A 27,626-nucleotide genomic window follows, 5' to 3' on the forward strand; every position below is an offset into this window, starting at 1 on the left:
AAACTACACTGAGATGGTTTTTGGTTCTTATGCATCAACACTTAAATAAATAAAACACAGAAGAAGAAGAAAATATGGAGCTTTAAAAAGAAAAGATGTTATTCGTTATGTGAAAGCCAGAAATACAATTGTTGTGTGCACTCAGGGGAAAAAAAAGAAAAACACTTTACCAATCACCTGTCATGGTAAACACACTCACAACTGCAACCTTTCATCACTTTTAATTTGAATCTACCTTCAGGTGTCGGGAAGAGAGGCACCAAGATGAATAAAGAATAAAGAATCTTCTCAGTAAAGATGTGGGTTGATGCTGCCGCCATCACACTCTCAGCAGCCCCGACCTTCAAACCTTCAAACACATAATCCTAAACTGTCGCTAGAAAAGAGCCCGAACAAGAAAGACGCCGCCGCTCCAATCTGATGCCCTGATGGACCTGTGTAATGCAGGAACGAGCTCAGAGTGGAATCAATTTTTCTCTGAAAGCGTCTGAATGAAGCCGTGTCTTCGGGGAGTGACTGCAGACGGCCTCTCAGCGCCGCCGCTGATGGCGCGGTGATGATAATGGCGGCAGGGTGTTAAATGTTTTTATCTCCGTCTTCTGTCCCGCAGCCTCCGAGATCAGCCCGAACAGACGGCTCCTCTTTCTTTACCAGGGGATAAAACTTCAACCCCTTGACACTTCTGTGATATTATTTAGTCTTTTTACTACACCGCTGCTTCAACAGTGAAGTGGTGGCAGCGCTTAATTTTACAGGTCTGTAATTTCTTAATAATTTCCTCTGAGGTTTTACTGAAAAGACCTGTGTAATTTAGTGGTAATTTTCAAGGAAGTTCTCCATTCAAACCCAAGTAAATATTCATTCATCGTTCATTTTTATTATTGCCAACTTCACTCTCCATGTCTGTTAATGTTCATCTGACCTGTGGGAGATTAACTGCTATTAATGAAACGCAGGTCTAGTGACTACTTCCTTTTAAGGAAACTCTGATTTATTATTGAAAGCCCACGAAATAAAGAGTGTACAGATATTACTTTTTCATTTTTCATGAGAATGAACATTTCTTTATTCTTTATACTTTTCGGACCTGCTCTTTTTTTCTACTGATATATTTTCAAACCTTAGCAGCGTGGTCACAGTGACAGTTCGGGTTATTTGACGTGGGGTTGTGTTGAGGTGCTTATTATTTAACTCAACGTCTTTACCAGATGTGAAGGAATTTCCTCGAGGAGTTCTCACCTCATACAATCCCCTGTGTCAAATAACCTGAACTATCACCGCAATGGATGACAGTGTCCGTCTGTCCGTCCCGCCACTTTGGTCACGACTGAAATATCTCAACAGTATGAGATGGATCGCAGTGCGAGTCGGTTTACGGACATTCCTGTTCCCCAGGGGATGAACCTGACTGACTTTAGTGATCCCCCTGACTTTTATCTCTAGCGCCACCATGAGGTCGACAGCTGAGACCGTGAGTGAAATGTCTCAACAACTGAGTGTCCAAACTAAAAAGTAGTCCACTTTATCATGTTGTTTTCTCACAGCTGCTCAGCAGTGGGTCCGAGCTCCGGCGGTGATGATATTTTGTTCACAAAAGACAAAGAAGAAGGTTCAGCCGGTCTCAGAGAAGAGGCGACTTTCAGTGTGTTTGTGAGTTTGGATCACAATGTTTTTTTAAAATCTTTATTCTACATAAGTGGGAAGAAAAGAATTCCATCATTCAGCCGTATCTGACGGCCTCTGTTGTCATGGTGACATCGGTCCGCGCTGATTACTCGGATCGTTCACTGAATAAGACGAGGAACAAAGATAAAGTCGTGCCTCCGGCTGGATCTCCGTCATCAGACAGATTTCATTGGTCAAACACTCGTGTCTGACTCAGAAATGATTCTCTTTTCTTATTCGGCCTTCATCCACTAAGTGGTTTAAAACGCTGTAAAGGAGCTGTAAGCAGACACAAGGACATTTTGAGTGGTTACTAAGGGACAGTCCTTGTCCTCTCTTGTGAAGAAATATTGTATACAATGACAGCTCTTTTGATATGTTGCCATTCGTTATCTGTTGATATTTACCGAACACTACAAGACTCTTAAAAAGACTGAAGTCTGACAACCTTTCACATCTAAACACATCTGGGGACTGGGGATCTTTAATATCAGTAGTTTAGTAACTTAGTAACTTGACACTATAATTGTCATGATTTCACCCTAAAATGTATGATTTCCTGTTTTATTTTGAAATTATTTTCCTTGCCTCCCCCGTGTATTTAACGCCGGCCTCACACCAGACGACTCCATGCTTCGCCTCCGTGCTCACCATCAGCTCGGTTTGCCGCTTCCTGATTGGTGCTGGAGACTGAACGTCACAGTTTGAATGAACCACGACGAAAAACGTACGATAATATTTACCATGTTCGATTTTTATCGGAACATCGAGACGAATAAAAAATAAAAAGAGACAGATTTAAGATGACCTCCTTACACAAAACGATCGAGATGATGGGAGCAAAACTTTCATGACTTTATTCCGGCATTGTAAATTAGACGAGTTATAGTTGTTGCATTACATCATTACATTAATAAACACTTATGCCTCCTTATAGCTGCATCACAGTGTGTTATTAAATGTGTATTTATTGATTTTAAATGCTAAATAGAAGTGAAGCACAAACCTGAAGTTGCATTGCATCGATTTGCAGGAAGCTAAGTGTATCTCTGTGTATCTGCAGTATTGTTAAGATAAGTTTTTATCCTTTGCTGCAGTGATCTTAAACCTCAAAAAAAAAGAAAAACCTCTCAGACGCTCTTTAAACAATCGAGGTCACACCGAGTAGACCTGATTATTTTTCAGCTGTGACTCGTTCTTCTTTCCCCCGAGACTTCCTGCGACAGTCGGCCCGGCAGAGCTGCTCCGTCTTTCTGGCCAAACTAAAAAAATAAAAAAAATCCTCTCCAGAGCCAATTAAGTAGGAACAGCTTCTACTGCAGCCTCTACTGTACTTGATTTCACTTCATGTCAGACTCTTAAACTTCATCCTCAAAACTCCACCGCTGCTCTTGTTTTTCTGTCCCAGGGGCAACGCTGCAGGAACAATATCTAGCAAACTTCAAGTGTGTTTTTAGCAGCAGCGGCGGCGGCGTCGGCGAGGACGAAGCAGAAGGTTTAATGATGTGACGAGGAGCAGACGAGAGAGGAAAGCCTTAACTTTTATCACTGAACCCTGAAGGGAAGTCAGCTGATTGCAGCAGCAGAGGAGGAAATGGAACAAACAGTCATGGATTTAAAGGATGTGAATAAAACCGTAATAAAGGAGAAACTTAATTGTTGTCACCATGTGAAAACCTTGGGTCACCTTTTATGCTGGCTTTTTTTTTAGAGGCTGAAAAATCAAAGCTGCTTTTAAACCTTTTAAAAAAAAAAAACTTTTTAAACCTCAATGACAACTTAACAAATAACATCAGCTGTTGAAGGCCATGAGATATGTCTGAAAGCTTCAGATGAATTGCAGTCAGTGGATGTTGAACTAAGGTTTTATTGTCACTTTTGTCAAAGAACCTTCAAACTTCAACAATTAATTCAATGACTTTCAAGTTGTTTTTGAACATTCGGAGAAATGCAGCATTTTTTTTCTCCTTACTGAACTTTTTGACCATCGAAACTTTGCACAACTTGTTATTTCAAACACAGGAACCTGGTTCTGGATTTGGTTCTGCAGAGTCTCAGACCTGAAGGTTTTCCTGTGTGGACCTGTGGGTCAGAAAAGCTCATTGGTTGATATTTTCCTGTCGGGAGATGGAAAGAAAATACATGTCAATGATATACCATGAAAAACGCACCACAATGACATTTCCAAACATCCCCACGACACTTCCTGCCATAGTTAGAGCTTTTCAAGTGGCCGGGACCGAAGGTTATGAGGTTTCTCCTGAACTCAATCATACGGCTTTCGGATACGTGAACACTACTGTGTGACGGCGTTAAAACTGCGTTCCTCCCAAGAAACGTCATCTGGTATTACCATCCCTGCACGCAAGACGATCACAGTCCAGGCTGTTCGGTCAAGCTACCGAATGCTATCAGAGCAGAGGCGTCCCTCTCCGTCATCAAAGCTCTCCTGAAATCTCGTCTCTTCTGAGAGAACTTTGTCTCCTAACACCTCTAACACCCTAACTAGTTCTTACTATGCACTTCTTTTCTTTATCTCCTCGCACTTACTGAATAGACGCAGTACTTAGCGCTCACTCCGAGGTTTCCTACTGCACCGAAGCTTTAGTTTCGTCCCTCACTTGTAAGTTGCTTTGGATAAAAGAATAAATAAGCATCACTGATCAGTCAAAGATGCTTGTTCAGACTGAATGTAAGTAGAGTTTGTCACAGTCCCAATCTTAGCGCCAGGCATCTGCATTTCTTGGTGGTTTTTACGGTGCTACAACAGCGTCTTGCTGCGTCGACCTTTGCTTCATTGTTCTATAAAACTCAAACATGCAGTAGGTTGTTTGGTGTTTCAGTGGATGACTGATTGTCTTTCTTGGAGATGATTCACAATTTCAATCTGTTTTTCTTTTCTTTTCTCCTGTAAAGTGCAACCACTTGCAAGACTCTGTAATTGAACTAAAGCGTTGCGTTTTTTTTCTACCAGCTGCTGCACGAAGGAATCCCATTGGTTCACTCTCCTTGGTGCCTGTTAGTGATAATCTGTCAGTATTCAGTGTCTGGCAGCATTAATAAACCTCCTGACCTTTTTTCAGCGGCTGCAGATGAAAGTTTAATGATCCCCGCGGTGAAACGTCACAGCGGCAGAGAGAAGATAAAAACAAGGCAAACGGTGAAGTTAATTAAACCGTCACTGCAGAGACATAATGAGGCAGACAGAGAAGATGATACCACAGTCAACAGATAAACAAGAGCGAAGATGTTCATCAACGGATTTACAGATAGAGGCAGATGTGTTAACGGGTCGGCTGCCAGATGTTCACACTGCCGAACAAGCGTTTGGAGCAGGAAGTTTGTTTTTCTCGACTTCCTGGATCAGATGTGTCAGTGTTCTCTTTAACAACGCAGCCCTCTGCATTGGTTTAACTGGTTTTCGTCAGAATGCACTCTTACCCGTCAGCTCTGTTCGTCACGTTGTGAAAAACGGCAAGCTCTGATTGGTTGGAGTCCGACATGTCGTCAAGTCTCAGCAAGAATTTATGACGCTATGATCAAACGATCTGTCACAGTTACTTCAAAGGAACTTTCTATTTACTCTGTCTGGTCTTGACTGATGTCTCTCTCTCTCTCCCTCCCCCCCCCCCCCCCCCCCCCCCCCCCCCCTCAGGTGGGGTCTGTATCGCTCAGTCTCTGAAGGTTCCTCGGGAACCGAGACCCGGCGAGTTCGACAAGATCGTCCTCCGTCTGGTGGAGACGCCGAACGCCCGCGCCGTCATCATGTTTGCCAACGAGGACGACATCCGGTACAAACACACACACACACACACACACACACAAATACACACCAACACAAGTGTTATTTTGTGAAATTGTGAATGTGATGTTATTGATCACTAGCTTTGGGTTGTGACCAAAGGATAAGGTCACGATGGATGGATGAACATTTCATTGATCCATTCTGCTGCTGGAGGTTTATCCTAAAATCACATTTTGAATTTAATTTTTTACCAATTTTCTCCAAAAGAAGTTTTAACATTTTTTTGAAATAAAACTTAAAAACTTTTTTTAAGATTTTTACTTAGAACCCAGAATTAACTACAAGAAGTATCGATAAGAATTAGTTTAAAATAACCACAACTCGGTCTTTAAACATGATTATATGAACCATAGTAAAATAAGAAAAGTAAATCAATAAGAAATTATTCTTTTATTGAATGTTTGAAAATGTTTGGAGATTACATTCAATTTTTTCTTTTACCCTTTATTCAAGTTTCGTTCACTTTTTAAACATCAAATAAACAGATGAAAATCTTCATGATTGTTTCAGAAGATAATAAAAAGTGTGAAATCAGCTTCTCCTAGTTCATCTGAAATGAGTCTACACACACACACACACACACACACACACACACACACACACACACACACACACACACACACACACACACAGACACAGCAGCTGATGTTCATCTACAGATGAGACTATAAAGAACCATAAAGGAGTGATTTATCTCTCGTCTCTAATGAATGAATAGAATGAACGGATCAGGTTGACACTCGTGGTTTTAATGTTCATGTCTCAACAACATTCACACGTTCATGTTCCTCTCCTGCTCGTTATGTAGAATGGCCCGTTTCACAATAATAGATATGATGGTTATTGATGGTTAATGTTGCAGCTGCTGAAGGTGAAGCTCATTTTGATTAGTAGCTTGTGAATTCTCCCCCACGATCAATAAAGATTCTAATATACTGGTTGATTAAAGTAACTAAAGCTATAAGATAAATGTCGGTGGTGCTAGACTTTGGCTTATGATCATATGCCTTCAAATTGGCTCTCTCTGATTGGCTCTCTCGTCTGTCTCACCTGTGACCCCGGGCAGGCGAATCCTGGACGCGGCGAAGCGTAACAACCTGACGGGTCACTTCCTGTGGGTGGGCTCGGACAGCTGGGGCTCCAAGATCTCCCCGGTGGTCCAGCAGGAGCGCGTGGCCGAGGGCGCCGTCACCATCCTCCCCAAGAGGGCGTCTGTGGACGGTGAGGTAGCGGCGGCACCGTGCGGATCGCGCTGCAGCAGGTCGTGTTGGTTTTGTGCTGTAACGAGGTTTCTCCGTTCTTCCTGCAGCGTTCGACCGTTACTTCAAGAGCCGCTCGCTGTCCAACAACCGCAGGAACGTCTGGTTCGCCGAGTTCTGGGAGGAAAACTTCGGCTGTAAGCTGGGGATGCACGGCAAGAGGCCGGGCAGCCCCAAGAAATGTACAGGTGAGACACACAGGTGGAAGCGCTGGGGTCAAAGGTCAACGTGGATTTTTATTTTCCCTTTTCTTTATTGCCTCCTTTTAACTCCTCCTCCCCTCCTCTACCTTTACTTCACTCTTTGCTTCTCTACCTCCTCATTTCCTTCTCTTTTCCTTCCTTTGCTGTTTTACCTCCTTCTTTCCTCTTTTGCCTCCTTCTTCCCTTCTCTACATCCTCCTCTCCTCCTCCTTTCCCTCCTTCTGTCCTTCAGTAACTCCTTGATCCCCACGTCCTTCGGTCGCTACTTCTTCCTTTGCTTCTCTGCCTCCTCCTTTCTTTAACTTGTGATCCTCCTCATTTCCTCGTCTTGTCTCCTTCTTTCCTTCTCTTCTTCTCCCTTTGCTGTTCTACCTCCATCCTTCCTATTTTGCCTCTTACAGACTTATTTCATCCTCTCCCTGCTCCTGTCCTCTCCTCTCTCCCTCGCTTATCTCTTCGTTTCCTTCTTTTCCTCATTCAGTACCACCTCCTTCTTTCTATCTCCTCTACTCTCTTCCCTTCTCTACCTCCTTCTTCCCTTCACTGCCTCCTCCTCTCCTTACCTTATCTTACCTTTCCTTCCTTCAGTGGCCCGGCTGTGGGTCAAATAAACCCTCAGAGGCCGATTTGTGATTTTGGGCAACAAAATGAACTGACTGAACTTGACTTGAAAGTTAATCATTTACTCCTCAAAACCTCCTTCCTCTGCAGTCCAACACACACACACACACACACACACACACACACACACACACACACACACACACACACACACACACACACACACACACACACCTCCACACCTCTAATCCTCCCCCTGGAGCATCGACTAAAATCACATCATGGAAATCTAATGTGTTCCCCTGCGCTCGCCCTGCAGTCAGAAACCCCCGAAACTACAAAGTCCATGATGAGGTTAAACTCTTTGTTCCTGACTCAGCTGTTCTGACGAGGCTCACAGTGACTTCAGGCAGCAGGAACATGTCGGGGGTTTTTCTCTCTCTCTCTCTGTGCTGCAGAATCAGTGTGTGGAGCTTCTGCTGCTGTTGGTTTTCTACTCAGATCCTTGATTTTAATGAAGCAGCAGAACCACAGTGAGGAAATATCCAACCTGTGTTCAGAGTTTACTGTAGTTAAAGTTTTACCGTCTAAATGCACTTAAAGCGTGAAAAGTGAGGACCGTGTTGGTAGGACACGTTAATGTTGTCGCTGGTCGAGGTCGAATTTTTGTGCAGTTTAATCCATCAATTTAAATACTTCACATTTTATCAACTGGTCTAAATCCTAATCTCTATGGTAACTAGTGACTGTAGATGTAGGAATGAAATGTTCTATTAAGTAATATTTCTCTCTGAAATGTTGTGAAGCAGAAGAAGAAACTTTAATAAAAATGTTAATATTAAAGCACAAGTGAGACCCAATCAGGAGGAGAACTACGTCCACGTCGTCGTTTCCAGACGACAACGCAGGACGACATTTTTCACACTAAAACAGGTTCAGCAGCGTTTTTTAAAACCCTCTGTTTTAACTGTAACTTAGTAACGAAGCAAAAGTGATGCATTTTTAAAAGTTTGTGAGGCAATCACCTGTTTTACGTACTTTACATACTTTCTTGAAAATGATGCAGAGTGATGCGTCTTCATCACGAACACCGTCTTTGAGTTCGGGGCCAATTCACAGATTTAACATTCATCCGCTCTTTCAAATCACCATTTCTATATAAAAGCGATTCTTCATTCATCTTTACGTGTAACTGAAGTTTTTGTTTGTTGTAAAGTCGTCAAACTTCTGCATCTTAACTTTAGAGCATTAGAGCGGGACAAAGACCAGGTGGGACGGTGTCGACAAAAACTGATTTATTCCTAAATCAGCCACTTTTACGTGAGAGTGAGACTCCACAGTTTTTGTTTTATTTCATCACAGTTGTTCATGTTGCTCCGTGTTGGAGGCCTAACAGGGTCTGCTGTTCCTCTGGGCCGCTCCCAGCACTTGACCTCTCCTCCATTTATATTCATGAGCTGGATTTCTGACCGGCGACGACTGCCAATTAACACACCGGGTAATGATTTTTGGGGGCCCCCGAGCTCTCGACCCCACAACACAAAAGCGTCTGACAGCCTCGGTCGGTAATTAATCCGGTATTCATTCAATCACGTCGAGTGTAGCAATGAATATGAATGAGTGTTTGTAATCACTGTAAAATACAGAAGATAATTCATCAGTGTCAAATGAGAGCGGGGAGTTAAACTACAATCAGCTGTAAGAGGAGAAGGCAGGGCTCATCCCGTCTGAACCTTCTGCCGCAGAGTTCAGGAGGTTTTACTTTTAAAGACATGTCGAATTGAGTCTGAAGATCTGAAAATAATAGTAATGTCTCAAGTTTTTTTTTTTACAAAGAAAGGCGACAGCAGCGGAGGTCAGATTTATTAGTGAGTTTTGCACAAAAGGCGGAAGAGCTGTCCAACTGGCTGACGCACGCTAAACACAAATTATGACGGTGTGATCCAGATGAAAGCAGCTGCTGACGATACAAACTGGGCGATAATCAGTTCACTCGTGCCCCCACCCCCCTTTTAAAATCCAACATTTATCCAGGTAAACCAGAGGGTAAACCAGCTAACGTTGAAACTCGCTCCTCCTCATGATTACAGCCTAAACTGTCTGGAGACAAAACTTTTATTCCTACTCCACGTAGATCCATAAACCCTCAAATATAAAGACTCATCGAAATCAGGTGAGAAAAACAAACGTTATTGTGCTTTTTATCCAGAAAAACTGCAGCTCCTCCGTTTACTTGTTTCCCGGTCCAATATGGCGTCCACGTTGACGAACGCTCCAGCTGCTAACGTGGCGTCTACGTTCCGTGTCCATGGGGACGAGGTACAGGTGGATGGATGGGATTATAAAACATGATGTTTGTTTCCCATTTCAAAACCATCAGTCAGCGACAAAGATCCTCTGATCTTAATAAACCACGATGTTTCCAGAGATTACATTTTATTAAGGATTAAAGTTCTGCATAATTGAGGGCGTGGCCTCTTTGAGTGACAGGTGGGTGAGCATATGCTTCCCACAAACCGGCTTCAGCTCCACGCGCCGCCCCGCCTCTTTGTCCATTTTTGTGAATACACCAGGAGTTAGGAGGCCGAGTCAGACACTGCCAAGATGGCGAGGGTGGAGCAGCTCACTCTCAGCTTCAACCCCGCTCTTCAGAAACCTGCGGGTGACGTCACAGAGGCGACGTCCATCTTTATTTACAGTTTGTGGTTCAGACTCATGGCTATAGTAACGTGTTGAAATTCATTTGGATCCAACCCCATGTCCGGACGTCTGGTCCTGAAGTACGTTTCAGATGTTTTCCGTGGAGCCTTCACTGCCTCGCTGACTTGTCACCATGGTAACCTTGCTGTAAGGCCTTCCCACAAAATCAGCAAACAGCCTCAACTGTGTCCAACTTCTCAGATTTCTCTCTCCAGTTTCCATCAGTGAAGAGAACAGCAGTCCGACAGCACGACAGCTCGTATATAGATCCAAGTGACATGTTTGAGTAGGAGGCGCGGTCTGTTGCACTTACACGTCATTACAGAGAGAGTATTAAAGTCGTCCCCATGTTTGAAGATATCAACATCATCGGACACAAGATAAATGCAAGTTTGGAGAAAAAAAGAAGTAATTTTTTAATTTATTTTGAGCCCTTGGGGAATATGTGTTTTTGCAAACTTGTGATCATTAGGGATTCATGTTTCACAAACACTGATGCTTCATTTTGAGACTCTAACTTAATGAGAACACCTGATGTATATAAATTAGGGCTGTTATCTGTCAGCCGCTCTGATTCTCATTTGTGACCTTGTTTAAAGTCACGATGGATTCGGGCCTCGGTTCAAAGCAGATGTCCAGATGTAAATTAGAAGCTTTTGGATCTGGACTAAATTCTTCCTTCTGCTCTCTGATCACGTCCGGCTCTCATCTTCTGAGTCTCTCTGTGCTGACTGCAGAGTCCGCTGCACCAGCATGTAATCCTGCCTGATTCAGGAGGACTTCCTCTGTAGAACAGGGGGCCACTGAGGCCCAAATCCCTTGCAAACATGTCCGACACGCAAAATGGGATTTACAGAAGGTGTTGGGTAAATGTGGGCGAGCCCCCCCCCCCCTGCCCCCTCCGCCAGCTGCAGACAGGAGTGAAGGAGCAGAACAGCAGCGTCAGCGCTCTGAGAATAGCTGCCATGTCCCAGCTGCTGCTGTGATAACGCTGCAAGTCTTTACCTGAGTGGAGTGGACGGCTTTGATCCGCCTGCCGCTGTCAGGACGCAGCTCTCAAAACGATTGTGTTAGAGGCTCCAGATTGAGTTTTTGGAACCGCAGCAGAGTCATAATCACACATGAAGACAAACAGCTGAGTCAGCAGGTCAGCATCCACCTCTGTGTGTGTGTGTGTGTGTGTGTGTGTGTTTGCAGCAGCTCAGAGCGATGAAAGGCTGCAGGCGTGTGTTTGAAAGTGTGCCTGTGTTGTGCGGATGTAAAATCAGAGGTTGTGCTGTAAATACTCGCACAGCCTCAGTGTTTTCATGCGTCTCATTTGTTTTCGTTTAAATCAGGATTATAGCTGTGTGTCGCCTCACATGGGTGGAGCTCAGGAAAAGATGTAAAACGCTGCAGGAAGACGTAAAGGAAGAAATATTTTGTTTTCATGGTGGAACGTCAGCTGCATGAAATGAAATGAGTTTTTCCAAATGTCATTTATGAGTCAGCTGACATCGGGAGCCTGACCTCTGCGGTCGCATCGATTCAACCTCGAGAGACGGGGAACAAGAAAACAACTTCACCCAATCAAAGCAATCAACACTTTCAGTACATTGATCCCTGTTCACAGCTGTTCACATTGATTTCTGTCTCACAGCTGGACTTTAGAGACTCCTCAACTCCTACAACTCAACATACATGCACATCTGTGAATGTGTGAAATTAAATCACACTTGAGTCCCCCCACCCCCCCCCTTCTTCTGAGATGTTGAACAGTTACAGAAACAAGTTCTTGTAAATAAGGAGTTTCCCCACCGTTATAAAACTGAGCCGAATCAATTTAACCACCATATTTCCTCAACATCAACCAAACGCTCCGTGTGACTAAACAGAACCATGAAGTGATAATGCCCTCCCGTCCAGAATGCGGCGTCAGGTCTGGTCTTCGATCAGCCTAAAAGGTCACATGTCACTCCGCTGCTCATTGACCTACACCAACTAGCCATGGCCACATCAATCAACCTGATGTCCCTAATGGGCCCCTCGGTCTGCAGCCGTCTACTTGAACTCAATCCTCCAGGTTTAGGCTTCTTCTCAGCCACTCTTTACCCGATCTCCTTGCTCTTCACCTTACTGAGCAGATTTAGCACTTTAGTATTTACTTCAAGGTTTCCTACTGCCCTGAAGCTTCAGCTTTATCCCTCACTTTATAAGTCACTTTGGATAAAAGCGTCTGCTGAATGAGTAAGTGATTAAAAAAGTTAAATCACGCTTTATGTGCTTTGAGTGGATACTGTAGGAAAACAAATTAAAAACGTCGTCATTAAACATTTCATAGCTAAGCTCTGTAACTTTTTGCAACCTGTCATTATTAAAATTCCTCATTATGTCGATAAAAGTATAATTTAACTCCTGTCAAAACTTATTTGCTGTTGCAAATTAGCAGAGTATAAGTGTAATTTTTAGCAGATGGCTTTAGCTAAAAGGCTGTTGCAGGTTATTTATGGAAGTAAATAAAAATGTATGTGAAGTCCAGAAGCTTTTCTGTACGTCTGCAGCCACGAAGCTCCGAACCTCTGGAGCAGAGACGAAGCATCAGCCTCAGAAGCCGATTGAGATCAGACCGAGCTCAGTTCAGTCCCTCCAGAGAACACAGGGGAAGGCCCTGCTCATTAATTGTAATTAATTAGGATAATTAAATATCCATGAGACACGGTGGCCTGAGGTCTGAGGGTGACGCTCCATCACCCACCGCTCAGGGACCAAGTTGCCGCACCGCAGCGTTCCCGGCCGCCGCCTCTTAGCACCTCATTTCCTGCCAGATCGAGTGTGTTGCTTTAACAAAGCGATTCGATACTGTAATTACACCCCCCCCACCCCACCCCCACCCCCCCACATCCAATAACCTCCACCTCCTGCACCTCCCTCCTCCTGAACGGTCAGATGATAATTCTTCTCCACTAACAAATTAAGTAGATTTCCATCACTTTTCCTTTAATTTACACATTAATGTAAAATATTTAACATACAAATTAATTATTTATTTAACGTTTATGTTGAGATTTTGGTTTATTGATAGATAAATTTATAGATTGGAATATATTTAATGTTTTCTGTGTGAATTAAAATCATAGATTCATAAAATTATATTCCAAGTATCTCAAAATGTTGTTTTGTAAGATGCAGTCCTTAGGTCAATGAGCAACTAGTTTCACAGGTAAACAAACTGTAGACGTCTGCATTCATTTGCTGTAAGAGGTTAATGGAGTTTTAAGGTAGAAAAACGTAAGAATTTATGAAGCATCGCTCCGAGAAAATCTGATTTGAGCTAAATTGTCTGCATTGGTCTGAAAACCTCCGTCTCAGATCCTCATAACCTCCGAGGGCGGACGTGAACCCTTTGTGGCTCCGAGTCGTCCCTGATCTCTGCAGCCTCCAGTCCATGGATTGTCTGTCAGCCGTTCATTGACTGATCTATAATTAGTGTTGTGTTTGTTGGCGCGTGAGCAGCAGAAACTGACAGGGAGGCTTGTTTGGATAATGGAGACACCTTGGACGTTCGCACCAACTCTGTCAGGTTTCAATGATTTCAGGATCCAAATCCAGACACACGGACGGACTGATGTAAACTTTTTAAAGACAAACGACGGAAGAAGAAGAAGAAGAGGAAGAAGAAGAAGCAGCAGCAGGCAGATGGATCAATGAACTGGTGGGAAACACAAAGAGGAACAGGCAACAGGAGTCTTCACATGAGGAACACGAGGGAACATGACTGGGAACAAAGACGACAATGACGAACTGACGGAGTGCGGGGAACACAGAGACTGAAAACTCTCACGAGGGAAAGACAATGAGACGGATGAAACTAATCAGGGCAGGGCAGACAATCACAAAGGCGGGAAAACACACAGGGGCAGGAGGAAAAACAACGTTAGACACAAAAGGTAAAGAGATTTCAGGATAAAACGGAGAGCATTACAAAGACTGGGCCTTCTTTTCCTGGGCAATGAGGGCACCAATGGGGTGAATCCTTCGTGGCCCAACCTATCCCAAGATTCATTGCGCTATGGTAGTGAAAATAATAAGGCATCAAACAACACCGACAGAGAGGCAGAGGATTACACGTTTAAAGGCAAGTATTGGGATTCAGCTAAAGGTACAACAAGAGTCTTAAAGGTTTTTGTAAAGAAAAAGTGTACGTGCACAGCTGGCCTCTTTGGCCGGACCGTCTTTACGAAGGGTCACGCCTTTGTAAACAACGTCCCCCCTGAATTGAGACACAGCTGTTGTGGCGAACTCGAAAACAAAACCTACACCTGACCAACATCTCGGTCTTCAGTTAAGGGTGCTCAGGAAACAAGCTGGTATGATTCAAGTTTTATCAAATTTTAAATGAAAAATAAATAAAGAAATGTTTGATGTAAATTATATTAGCATATTAATTGTTTTAATACAAAACAAATTGCCAAGGATTCAGTGAGTTATGCTGCGGACTACAAGCCCTGTTTTTTATTCAGTATTAGTTTACATTTTGTGAAGTGGGATAATTAACAGTTGCTTCTGCCTCCACTGTTGTTTCTGGTCTGGTGATTTTGTATATGTTAAGATCCAGACATGACTTCTATTAGGGCGAACCCTTGTTAGTTTTGCTTGTAATGGACATTTCAGTTGTTTTTCACTTTCTGTGAAGAAAATAATATGCGGGAGATGTTTTTCGCAGTGTCAGTGGTTCCCTCTGCGTCGGGAATCGAATGTTAAGAGTTGTAGAGGATGAAGAGTTTGTTTTATCTAGGGGGAAACCTTGTTTTTCACTCCTTCACCTGGAGACTCGGAACATGAATATTTGATTCTGTTCTTCTGTTTTGTTTAACGATGTGTTTGCTGACTTACGAGCCTCATTGTTTTCTCACCCTTTTTACAGCGTTGTTCCTCTGAGCTGCAGATTTCCTTGAAATACACTAAGTGGATGTGAAAGCCTCTTTGTGTTGTCTGCGGTGTATGTTTTCTGTCTTTGTGCTGCAGTTTGTTTGGTTAGGAACATCAGCAGATGAAGAAGCGATGTCGAATGAGGCTGTTTTTTTTTTGTTTTTTTTGCTTCTGTTTGAAAGCAGCGATGAACTCTGAAGGGGAAAAGCTGCCTCCGTATCAGAGATCGAGCAGCTGTTTAGTTGTTCGGCAGCACTCAGGAATGTTTTGTTTTTTTTGTCAACACTTCTCTCTGAAGAGGAGAAAAATGACAGCGAGCAGCTTTCATTTCACTTCCCTCTGATGACATTGGTTTGACAGGCTCGGATGTGGAGCTGCAAAGCAAAGAATTTTATGTTTTGTCACCTTCCAGTCCGACAGAAAACAAACTGATCTGATCTGACTACAAGTGATTCAAATGATTTTGTGTTCACTCATAATCGTGAGATTTGAGCAGTAATAAACACCGAGTCTAATGGGACGACAGTGACTCGGGACTTGTTGAACTAGACTTTGGACTTGCTGATCTCGGCTTGGGACTTGACTTGGCACTTTCCTGTTTTGACTTGTTGGTGTTGACTTTGGACTTGACTGGGGACTTATTTGTGTTGTTTTGTTGATCTTGAGTTGGGACTTGTTGGTCTTAACTTGCAGCTTGACTCGGGAGTTGTTTGTTTAATTATTTCGGGACTGAACTTTTCTTGTTGGTCTTAACCTGGGAGTTGAATAGGACTTGTGGTTTGACTTTACCTGTATTGATTTATTGGTCTTGACTTGGGAATTCAATCTACTTCATCACCAAAGTCCGAAACTCACCTCTGACTTATAAAACAACGACTTTGTCATTAAACTCAAACTTACTTTTTTAAATGAGAACCAGACGCTGAGGTCTTAATAATAAACCTAAAATGTCACTGGTGCTTGTTGACATTTGAGTGACTTTTCTTCTTATGTGCCGTGCTTTTTTCCATGTGATGTTCAGTTTGTTCTTTTCTATGTAAATCCCTTTTCTAAAGATAAAGATGGGCAGAAAATGAATAATGCTCTATTATTATTGTTATTATAATAAGAGGACTCTGCAGTTCCTCCAGGGACACGGGATGAATTCATGAATGTTTGAGCAGCTCTGAGATGTATCTGTCATGTTTTTTATGTTCATGTTCTGTCATGTTGTCTCAGTCAGAATCAGAGGAAACATCATTACTAATCCTCTGCTGATGAATGTTACACAGACCGATGTTACTGATAAACAACACAGCCAATAGAAAAGACTCTATTAATGTAAATATATTCAGACGTTTGAGACACCGCGGCTCGGCAGGTTTCCCCGAACTCATCCCATCACCGCTAACCTCTGTAATTAGTTTGCTGTTTATCTAATTTCCAAATCTAATCGAAACTGAACGATGTCTGCGAGAGAGAGAGAGAGGAAAACAGAAACACGTCCGTTCTGTCAAGTAGAAATTAAATTTGCCTTGCAAGTGATGTGTAATTGAAATGCCAGCTGCTGGGATGAAGCTGTGTGTTAAGCGTGCTGCCTCACCGAAATCAGCGTTGGAGTTTCATCATCATCATCATCATCATCATCATCATCAAGGCTCGTTAGCAAACAGGGAGGGGAATGACAATGTGGCCAGGCTCGCACTCTGCTCACTTTCCACTTTCTCTCTAAAAAAAAAAAAAAACCTTTTTCACTGATGAAGCTTCTGGGCGGGAAACTCTCAAGGTATTTGTTTCAGTTAATAACATCTGTAGAGCGAGAGGCTGTTAAATAACTGGGATTTTGTTGCAAATGAAGCAGCAGGTTGGAAACAGTTTGTGCATTTTGTGAAAAGGAAAATTTAGTGTCCTTCCCTCATCCTGCCAGAGCGTCGGCGTCAGTAAGTCACTCGGCAGCAGTTTGTTCCAGAGAATAAAAAATATCTCCGCAGCTGCAGGCGACGGGTTTGAATGAAAAACTACAGGAAAGATTCATGGTCCTCAGAGGATCAACACTTTCGAACATAACGACATTTTCCCGTCGCCTGAGGCTCGTTTTGGTCTGCGCCGTGAAAAGTCAACTTGACCAGCGATAACATAACAAGCAGGGGTGAGTTGATGGACCTCGTGCATCACCCAGGGTTGCCTCCTTTTGATGTGTGAAAAAGCGGTATGCACCTTAGCCACTCGGCTGTTGTGTCGCCCAACACTCAAGAGTCATGGATGGGCGGCACATTGGGCGCTGTTGTACCTGATTTCATACGTTTTCGGACATAACCAGGAAGAAAACGCAGAAGTAGCAGAAGGAGACAAATGAGGTTTTATTTGAAATTATGAAATTCTAAATTCTCCAGGGAAAACCGGGGCAGGTGGCAACCGTACATCACCTCACCTGTGTATGAAACTACCTCGTTGACCTGCTGCGTCTCACAGTGTGTGTCCGCACCGTTGCTCCTTGTTGATAATGGTCAATCAATTAAAATAATGATCTATTGTTGATGAGCGGTTGGTTTACCCTCATTTAGAAAGAGAGAGAGAGAGGGAGGGATTAATTTATTGACATAATTATAGACTACATGGGGTTTCACTTATGATTATACAGTATATATGTATTCTCCACTTTCTCTTGTAATAACATACAATTGGGAAAATGGTAAATAAAAAAACTTGTATATTTTATAATCTGGATCTTTTCTCCCAGATTAATTTATTGGTCAAATTTATAACTAGTCTGTCGGCCATTAAATCAACAAATAGAGTTATCATGAATTATTGTTTCATTCTGACCTTGATAATGACCAACGTTACCTCTGTTGTAGCGCCACCCTCAGAACAAACTGATAGAGCTGAAAAGCTGGATTATTATATATATTATTATTATAATTCCCTCTCTTTTAGCTCTGTGTTTGGTCTCCACCAGCTCCTGAGGGAAAACTCTGGCTCTTTAGCTGCTAAATGCTCCAGCATGTTCGGCGGCTGCTCTCTGACTAAGTCTGTCTGCTGTTTGCTGATGACGACGATGAGCTAAAACTCTCCATGAAGCTCCATCAAACCAAAGGGATCTCACCACAACACATTGTTTTCCATTGTCATTTGAGAAACTGTCATTTTTAAAATATCGATTGTAGCTGCTTTGAGACATAATCCTTGTATCTGGCTGAAAGGTAAGGCTGCTATAAGAATTAGATGATCACACCTACTTCTTCTTCTTAACCTCCGTTTATCCAGCGCAGAGAGAGAAGCTTCCTCCTCCACAGCGTTCCCGGAAAAATCTTGACAATGACGCTCTCAAAATGCTGCATTCAGGCACCATATGAATTTCCATGATCAAACGTATGTACTCTTTAAATATTGAGGAGTCACTCATCATCCGACGGGCGAGCGGCGAACATCTGCAGCCGGGCCGTACGTCTCCACTCTGCCTCGGCTGTTTGACATCCTCGTCTCTCCGCTCCACGTTAGAGGCTCATTCATTACCGCTGACTTGTAATCAGTCTTTACTGCCAGTGCAAATGTCTCCCCTCGGACAGACCCCCCCCCCCCCCGCCGTCACCAGCCTACTGTTAAAATTAAATTGGATTTCATTTCTAAGCTCCTATTAATTCAGAGAAGTCTTGTCTGTTGATGGAAGGTCCACTCCGGCAGTTAGTTTCCTCCTCCTCTCTTTCTCCTTCCTCCTTTTATTTCCAGCCGGCGGCGGCGCCATCGCACAGCGCCGCGACTCTAATAACGCTAATAATGGTAATTACTCAAAAATCTTCGGAAGGACTGAACAGGAAGTTTTTCAAATAAAGGATGACGATGTCTCCTCCACTCTGTTATTTAACCGCAGCTAATGAGATTGAACCGAATGTATTTCTTTAAAGCTAATGTGTCTCATTTCACACTCCCATAATCCTTTGTGAGTTACTCTCTGCCTGGCGGCAAGGACGAACCCATGAAACCTTTGGGTTCAAGCAGAAACACACAGAAACAGACAGAGCTCCAGTTTGTGGACGGACGTCGCTGTTGTTTCATGTTTTCCTTCGTTCTTCGGTGGATCACTTTAATCTCGACGATGACGACCGTTCACACTTTCATGAGATCCACAAAGAGGATCCGTCTATTCCCCCGAGGTCCAGCTCCACTGAAGCTCAATGTGTGGAAGCTCAGTGCATCCACTGAGGGGAAAAAGACTGTGAAGAAGATCCATATCTCAAAACAACAACAAAAAATGCATATTAACGATATAAATCTTTCATAATAAGAGTTTTATGTATTAATTTAATAGGGACGATGCAGTTTAACATAAACCCAATACAAAATATGAAACTGAAGTGTAGCACAGAGAGTTTATAGCTTTTGCCAATTTTCAACAAGACCTTTCGCTCATGATTTCTATGAGAGAAGTTTCCTGTAATTATGAGGTTGAATCAGCTCATAGTTAAAACATCTGGAAAAACTGAGAGAATTAGGTCATAATTACAAGAATACTCTGATAATAATCTGTTGATTCCTAAATTCAAGGGAACATCTCTTTGTCATAATTACAAAACCCGTAACTGTGAAATCTGTTCCTGATACTGAAGCTTATTTACAAGAAAATATCAAATTACAAGATTCTTATCTGAAAATGACAAAACAAGATCTGATTATAACGAGATGACGTTTAATCACAACATCTGCGTCTCAACATGAGACGAATATTTCACAGTTTCCACATCTTCATCTCGCAATTAAGAAAAAAAATATCTGCTTACAAGTTTCATATTTAATTAAGTGTGAGAAAAATTAAAAGTTAATCAGAAGATGAGTAATTAGGAGAAAAATGTATGTTCCCATTACGAGAGAGGACAAATCCATATGTCATAATAAAGAGCTGCGTATGTTGTAATTATGAAAAACATGGATCTTATTATGAGCTGTTAATTACAGATAATGAAGGCATAATTAGAAAATGTCTCTTTTATGAACACTCTGTGCTCTTATGTTTTCACATTGTTTATGTTTCTATAATTATATGTATTTTGGAATTTTATTTGTTGCCTGATTTTAGGCTTTGCTCAGACTTCATTAATTCTTAACCTCAGAGTTTAATGATCAGTTTTATTGTCCAGTAATTAGTCCTGTTAACGACCCACAGGCCAAAACCTCACTGAGGAGAATAAATTAGACGAGAATGAGGCAGTATTTTTATTTTGGATTATAATAAGTTCAGAGACACAGTTGAATTTATTATCTTCAGTAAATCAAGCTGCTGTTTTTCTCTTTATTTACCTGCAAATACAAACGTCACAACAAACAATGACTGAAGGGCGATTAGAAGATTTCAGGAACCAGAATGTTTCATTGATCAAAGAACTGGATCTGTTTTTGTGCAAAGACTTTACAGACGACAGTTGCAATGAGGAATGACGTGGAAATAACAAGCAGCTGCTTAATAGGCTGTTCTGGAGCTTTCGATCATATCAAATGATCTTCATCAGCAGATAGAGTTGCCCAGTCGGCGTGGACTTGAAGGACTCCTCGTTTAGTTTTAGAGATGGAAGTTTTATTCTTTAACTGTGGACTCGACCGTTGACGAAGAAATCTCTCCGCAAGATCCATTTAGTAGCTGCACTGGAGCTTTCGATCATATCACACACTGGGGTTTGGTGACTGAATGAACTTTAGATCTCATGTCAGTGATTACTAACCTGACACCATCTGCGTTTCTGTTCCAGGGCTGGAGAAAGTCGGCCGTGACTCCACCTACGAGCAGGAGGGGAAGGTGCAGTTCGTGATGGACGCTGTGTACGCCATGGCCCACGCTCTGCACCACATGCACCGCGAGCTCTGCGCCGGGTACCCGGGGCTGTGTCCGCGCATGGCCAACATCGACGGCAAAGAGCTGCTGGCCCACATCCGCGCCGTCAACTTCAACGGTAAGAGCTGCCACTGTTCGGCTGATCTCACTTCCTGTATTTTAAGTTTCAAGAAGGAGCCGGACTGTGATACTGAGTCGTCTATTATTATTAGCACTGTTACAGCTGGCAGTGCCGTCAGTAGAGACATTTCACAGGTCATTGACCTTTCATTACCAAACTATCACCAGCAGACAAACATTTTATTTCCTCGACTGGCTGGAAGTTGATGTTTTCAGACACAGTAAAGTCACTGAAACATGAGTTTCAAAGGTAAATGTGAGACATTAACAGACACCCAGGTCCCAAAATAAAAAGGTAACTGTTCTTCAACTCTTTTGATTACACTCACAACCTGGGTCTCCTTGCATGCTTTAAATTTTACATCGAAAAAGTCAATTACTCAATCATTCAATCACACAGTCACTTTATTTATCCCCAGCAGTGCAGCAGTGGGATATAAGCATAAAAACACAAAAACATAAGAACACGTGGCACATAAATACAACACCAAGAGATAAAGAACAATGAGTTCGTAAAACAAAACAGAAACAGGAAGTTAGTCAACAATAAGTTAAAACAACATCAAACCTTTTCCTCGTAGAGTTTAGGAGGTAGATAAGTATAAATACTGAACCAGGTGTTTTTGCCCCATCTTTTTTTTTTTATTAGCATAAAAACAGCAATACAGGACCTTCTGTGTGCCACAAGTCTGATATGAGGATCGTAAAATGCTTTTGCACAGGTGGAATCAGGAGATGTGGAGCTGTCAAACGAGTCCAGTACAGAACAAAACACCTGAAGTAGCGCCCCCAGGGGAGGTTTTGAAATACTGTAGATTTCCCATGATTCCTTGTAACGTATAGTGATGAAAATGCATCAGGAATGTTCATTTTCACAAACAGACAAAATCTATAAAGACAACAGAAAGCAAACCCAAAACTGGCAAATCAGAGACGAAAGCGAGAAGTTCGACGTTGAGGTTCAGCCGTAAAAGAGTTTGAATGATCTCCGCCTCCACACTCGTCACCTCTGAAGAGTCTCTACACTTTTCTGACAAATATTTGTTTTTGAATTCCTCCACGTTTTCATGCACATACCCGAGATTAAAAACCTGAAGGTCGACAACGTTTTCATCAGCCAGTAACGACTCGGTGAGTCTCACTGACATTGAACAGTGTGAAGGTGAAGCATGAGGTATGAAAACGTTGGAGAACAGAGGATATATGTGAAGATGTGAAAGAAGCTGAGATGATTCAAATATTAAAACCTTTATTATTCATCCCAACTTTGATCAGCGAATCCTGTTTTGTCAGCACAGCTGTTTTCCAGCCGCCGTTTTCTGTCCGTCTCATCGACACCCAACAGAACGACTCGTTGCTCCCTCATTAACTCCTCCTCCACTCTTCCTCTTCCCCTCCTCCTCCTCTTCATCTTCGTCTCTTCCTCGTTGTCACCGGCCGTGCTCCCCTCATCGCGGCTGACCTCCCGGAGGGCGGAGGGCTTTGTCAGCAGGAAGTGTGAATGCTGACGCCGTCATCGGGGAATCCTCCGCTCATTATTAAACACTAAATACGGTTGCAGAGTTTTATTTCCTGCAGTTTCCAGATTCATTATTCTGCGCTCGGCGGGAGACGCCGCAGTCTGATAATCCATCTGCTTTCACACAACTTTAATAATTACTACACTTCACACTCGCAGCTATAGAATATTAAATCTCACACTCCTCCTCGTATATGCTGAGATGTTTAATTTTACAGGAGATCTCTGTGTGTCTATATGTATTTTCTTTGTGATGTCACCGCAGCAGATCAAACTCACTGGGGGTTCATCCTCTGGGGAAGGAAGGTCTTTAGAAAACGTCACAGCAATCTATCCATTAGTTGTTGAGATATTTCACTCCAAACAACAAGTGACAAACCTCATGATGGTGTTAGAGGAAATGTCAGGGGATGAACAAAGTCATTAGGGTTCATCCTCTGGGGACCGTGAATGTCATTGCAATCCATCCATTAGTTGTTGAGATATTTCAGTTGGGAACAGAGTGATGGACAGACCAACGGACTGTAAATAAATCTGTTAAATAGCTCACCTGTGGGCCACAGGATACATAACGCACCTACAGGTGGTCTACTGCAAAATAAAATTCCACACTTCCTGTACAGATGTTTCACATTAAAAGCCTTTCAGCACTTCAAAAGGGCACAATTCCTCACATTCCTCCTTAGTTGAGATTCGAGTTAACTGGTAAATGAAAACAGCATTAATGTTGAAGAGGGTGTTTTCAGCAGAGTGGTTTAGGTGCAGAGGAATATGTGGAAGTTAATCTTTATATGGAAGTGAAGAAAACAAGCAAAACATTTTGTAAACTCTTTGTTTTTTCGTACTAGAGACACAAATTGAAACAAATGAGCAAATGCAAAGTTAAGAGTTTGTTCTGGTTTAATCCCAGCAGACTGTTGACTCCACTATGTCTTGATTTCCTTTGATTTGGGATTTATTTCCCTTCATTATATTTCTTTTAGTGTCTCCTTCGGTCATTTGTTATAAATTATTGGCTGAGTTTAATTCTATTAGGAGATTTATGGGGGAGTCAGGTTACATTATGTGATTGCGTTGAGTGTTTAAACGGTCCTTGAGAAGACTGACAAACACATTCACCTTGAAGAAGAAAAGTCACATTCAGCCTCAGCCTTCGAGCAGAAGTGAGGGGAATTGAAGAACGTGTCTGGCACGTGTGTTTTTATTTTTCTACTTTCAATGAGGGAAATTCTCCTCGCTGAGTCATGAAAAGAAAGTTTAGCCTTGGCGAGAAACGCCAGCGTTCACGAGCCAGAGAGGGAAAATGGGCTCTTTCAAAGCTTCTGTACAAACCTATGTACGGCCTTGATTCAGCCTGAGAGAAGGAGGTGCATCTCACGTGTTTGAACGCACGACGACACGACACGAGGCACGGAAGGAAACCAAATAAATCACACATTGTATTATTCTTATATGTACTGAACTTAAGCGCTTTAAGGAAGTGCTTCTTCTTCTTCTTCTTCTTCCCCTCCCCACTGATGATCACCTACATTTTAACAAATATCTGAGCACTGTTCCAGAGATGGAAGATAATAAAGAGACACAGCAGTTAAACACTGATGGCTATTCGCATAGCGGCTCTAATTAGAGCTTTCTGCCCACATGGCACCGAGATCAGACACTCAATTGGTTCGTATTACACACAGTCCAGTTTTCTATGACATGGTCGTATTATGTAGTTGTAGTAAGTACGACCTGATCCAGTTTTCTTCGGCTTGAAATCCTTTCCGGCCAAGCCGTTAAAAATGGATCTGACTCACTGGAACAGCAGCTGCAGCTACTAAACCTGACACATTTTTTCACAAGCTGCCAAATACTGGAGAATCAGGTTAAAAGATATAATGTTTATAAGATTAAATTATTGATTTGAACTGAATGAAAGTTTAACTGGGAGACTGCGACAGTCAGCCGGAGAGAAGATGTTGCTGCAGCTACAGAAACGCTCGGCCCACTTGTGACTGTGCAGTGTTGTAGAGAGCGATGCATCTTTTACCTCATAAACATAGGTTCATTTTGGACCTGTTGTCAAGCTACTCATGGAATTAATGTTAATGAGCAACAGCTGATTGACCTGCTGTTAGTGACAAACACACAGTGGAGTACAATAAATCATCAATACTGATCCATTAAAGCTGCAGTATGTAACTTTTCTTTCATTGAAATGTGCTCGAGAGGTGCTGTCACTTTCTGAACTGTATCTTAAGTTTATATCATAAGCCCCTTTTACACTGGGCAAAACAACCTGCTAACAGCTGCTAACATCTGGCTTTTGTTTTTTGACCCTTTTCCAAGCTCAAAAAGTTTTTTAATGTCAAATGTTTTTCTTCTTCTATGTTTTATTTGAAGTGTTGATCCTCAAGAAGATATATTTGTGGTTTTAAGAACCAAAAACCATCTCAGTGTAGTTTTACATCTCCTCTCTCAGGCTTCTCTCTGGAGCTCTAGTAACAACAGGTCGGTGAGCCAATCAGAAGAGAGGAGGCTCTGAGCCTCTCTTCTGATTGGCTGACTGTTTTCTGAGTGATACAATAAAAATATAGAAGATTTCAGGTAAAAACACTCAGAGAAACCAAATCCTGCAAGGTTTGAATGGTGGGTCCAGGTGGGCGGGGCTTGGTGGCTGCTTTGTTGTGACATCACAAAGTTACAGGAAGTCCTGACGGCTGGTTTTAAGGCTCAGTTTCTGAATACAGGCTGTGTGCATTTCTCTGTGGACTGAGGCTTTGATACTTTCACAGTATTAATATAGAAGCTAGACCTGATCTATAATCACACTACACATGGACAGAGACCTTTACACTGGAGGAGCTTTAAGATAAGCAAATCACAAAAACATCATCAATCTGACAACACGCTGCAAGTAGCACAGACGACCATGGGAGTGTTTCCAGGGGACACAAAAGCGTGATGAACCCAGCTGGGACGCACTGGTTGGTCAGTGCTTTGTGACGTTTTGAATTATTGAATAACAAGCACGTCCCAGCCAGGTTTCTGCTACTCTCCGCATGTTTCTGTATGTGGTTGTGTTTTGTGTTTTCGCAGCACGTGTTCCCAAACTGGTGAAGATGTTTTCTTAATTTCCTCGTGTTTTCTAAAGTTCCAGTGCGTTGAGCGTTCACGGCCACCGTTCAAAATCCTCTATCAAAGGCGAGTTAAGAGGCTTCAGCGGTCCGGGTTAAATAACTGTAATGAGATCTGCAGGAGGAGGAGAGGCATTAAATATTGAATCAGCTGTGATTTTCACCCCCAGGGCTGAAACAGTAAATCTGTGCTCAGTTAAAGCCGCGTTCAGAGCCGCACGTCATGCTCTTTAAACATTAAACAGTTTGTTGCCTCGTTCGCTGAATTAAAGCAAACAAGGGCAGAAACAGGAAACGTTTCGCAGACAGGAAGATTAGTCAGTCGTCTTTCAGATTAAAGCTCAGAGGAGAAATCATACCGAGGAGGAATCCAGAACAAAAAAAAAGCAGATTCAGGATACTGTGTGTGTGTGTGTGTGTGTGTGTGTGTGTGTGTGTGTGTGTGTGTGTGTGTGTGTGTACTTCTATCTTTGTGAGGACCAGTTTGAGTTTGGGTGGGAACTTCTTCTTTGTCTCTTCTCACGGCTGTTTCAAGATTAAGACTGATCTTAAAAGTTTTTTTTTTAAGACACAAAACCTACTTGAGTCGTTTAATTCTTAACTTTGAACTTCATGTCTGATTCACTTCTGTCAAAGACTCATTCAAGTTGCTCGGTGAAGCTTTAATGGAAATCAGTGGCCTCCTGGAACGACAAGAAATGTAAAAGTTTTAGCCTTAAAAATGATCAGCGACACTGAATAATACAGACATGTACAAATACAGATGAGTTTATATCACTTTTCCTTTCCTTCCTTTTTCTGTTATTTAAAGTTATAATATGTAACTTTTCTGTGATTTTATTTGTGGTAACAGTCCGTTTGTCCCTATGTGCATGTGTCAGTGTTGTGGTTGTCTGACAGAAGCGTCAAAATGTATTTTTATCCACACTTTTTTAGGACACACTCTCTAGATCTTGTTAATTTTTTATTATATGTTTTAACCGGAGGAAGGAAATAACTGAGAAAAAATGTGAGCGGACAGAGAAACTGCTTAATTCAGGGTTTTTCTTGGTTTTAGTCGCCTTGTCCGTCTGTTATGGAGAGGAGGAGACCTCTGCGGATAATTCTGGTGGTGATGAAAACCTCCTGAACATCAGGATCAAAAGTTATCAGAGGAAGAACCTGAGCTAACGTTAGCGGCAGCTCCGCTCACAGCCCCTCCAGGACGATTTTTAAAATGAATCTGCTTTATTAAATGTCTTTACTGGTTTTAATCACCTTTGTGGATAATTTAGCACTGAAGGAATCCCTGCCGAGAGAAGCTGACAGGTCTGGAGGTGAAGAACAACAACTCCCATGATCCCACACTACTTCACAATGTCTCCAAACGTCATCTTTTTTCGTTGTTTTGATTGACAGACTCAGGATGGGAATTACTGACATATTGTACGTTTAACCAGGGATGTTTCAGTGAGAGCAGTGCTCTCTTCTTCTGAGGGACTCGTTCACACTCGCATATTGAAGCCTGGCAGCTGCCCAGTGCATCTAATCTTTATTATATAACCTTTATTCAACAGAAACAGGTTGCTGCATCTCAGCGCTGTGCATGTACACGTGCATCACCAATGAATCCTGGCTCAACAGCATGTGTGGCTCATGTGTGGTTTGAGCCTGATTGAGTTTTATAAGGCCCACACACACACACACACACACACAGAGACACACACAGAGACACACACACGTCACGCTGTGTTTGGGGCTTTCCCGTCTGAATCTGTGAGCAGCACGCTCAGTTTAACCTTCACATACATCAAACGTTGACATAAATCAAACTCGAGCTGCTTCTCTGTATTTTATGCTTCACTTCTCTGAACGCGGGGCAGCGGGGTTACCCATAATTCCATGTATTAAATGCGGCGGATCCAGGGCGAAGCGGTGCTGTGTGGCGGCGGCGGCGGCCAGGGGGCTAATCGCCAACTCAGCCG

At 42.5% G+C, this 27,626-nt stretch overlaps 1 protein-coding gene across 1 annotated transcript in view; it reads left to right on the forward strand.

The window, feature by feature from the left end:
- LOC111235974 (metabotropic glutamate receptor 8-like) overlaps nt 1–27,626 on the forward strand; it is a 114,734-nt gene that overhangs the window by 56,948 nt on the left and 30,160 nt on the right. Inside the window, exons 3-6 of the mRNA XM_022764552.1 lie at nt 5,321–5,456; nt 6,537–6,691; nt 6,780–6,917; nt 20,822–21,022. Of these exons, the coding sequence (XP_022620273.1) occupies nt 5,321–5,456; nt 6,537–6,691; nt 6,780–6,917; nt 20,822–21,022 (630 nt within the window). The remainder of the gene's footprint in view (nt 1–5,320; nt 5,457–6,536; nt 6,692–6,779; nt 6,918–20,821; nt 21,023–27,626) is intronic.

This window comes from Seriola dumerili, unplaced genomic scaffold (genome assembly GCF_002260705.1).
Source record: "Seriola dumerili isolate Sdu_G_001 unplaced genomic scaffold, Sdu_1.0 BDQW01000550.1, whole genome shotgun sequence".
Classification (NCBI taxonomy): domain Eukaryota; kingdom Metazoa; phylum Chordata; class Actinopteri; order Carangiformes; family Carangidae; genus Seriola; species Seriola dumerili.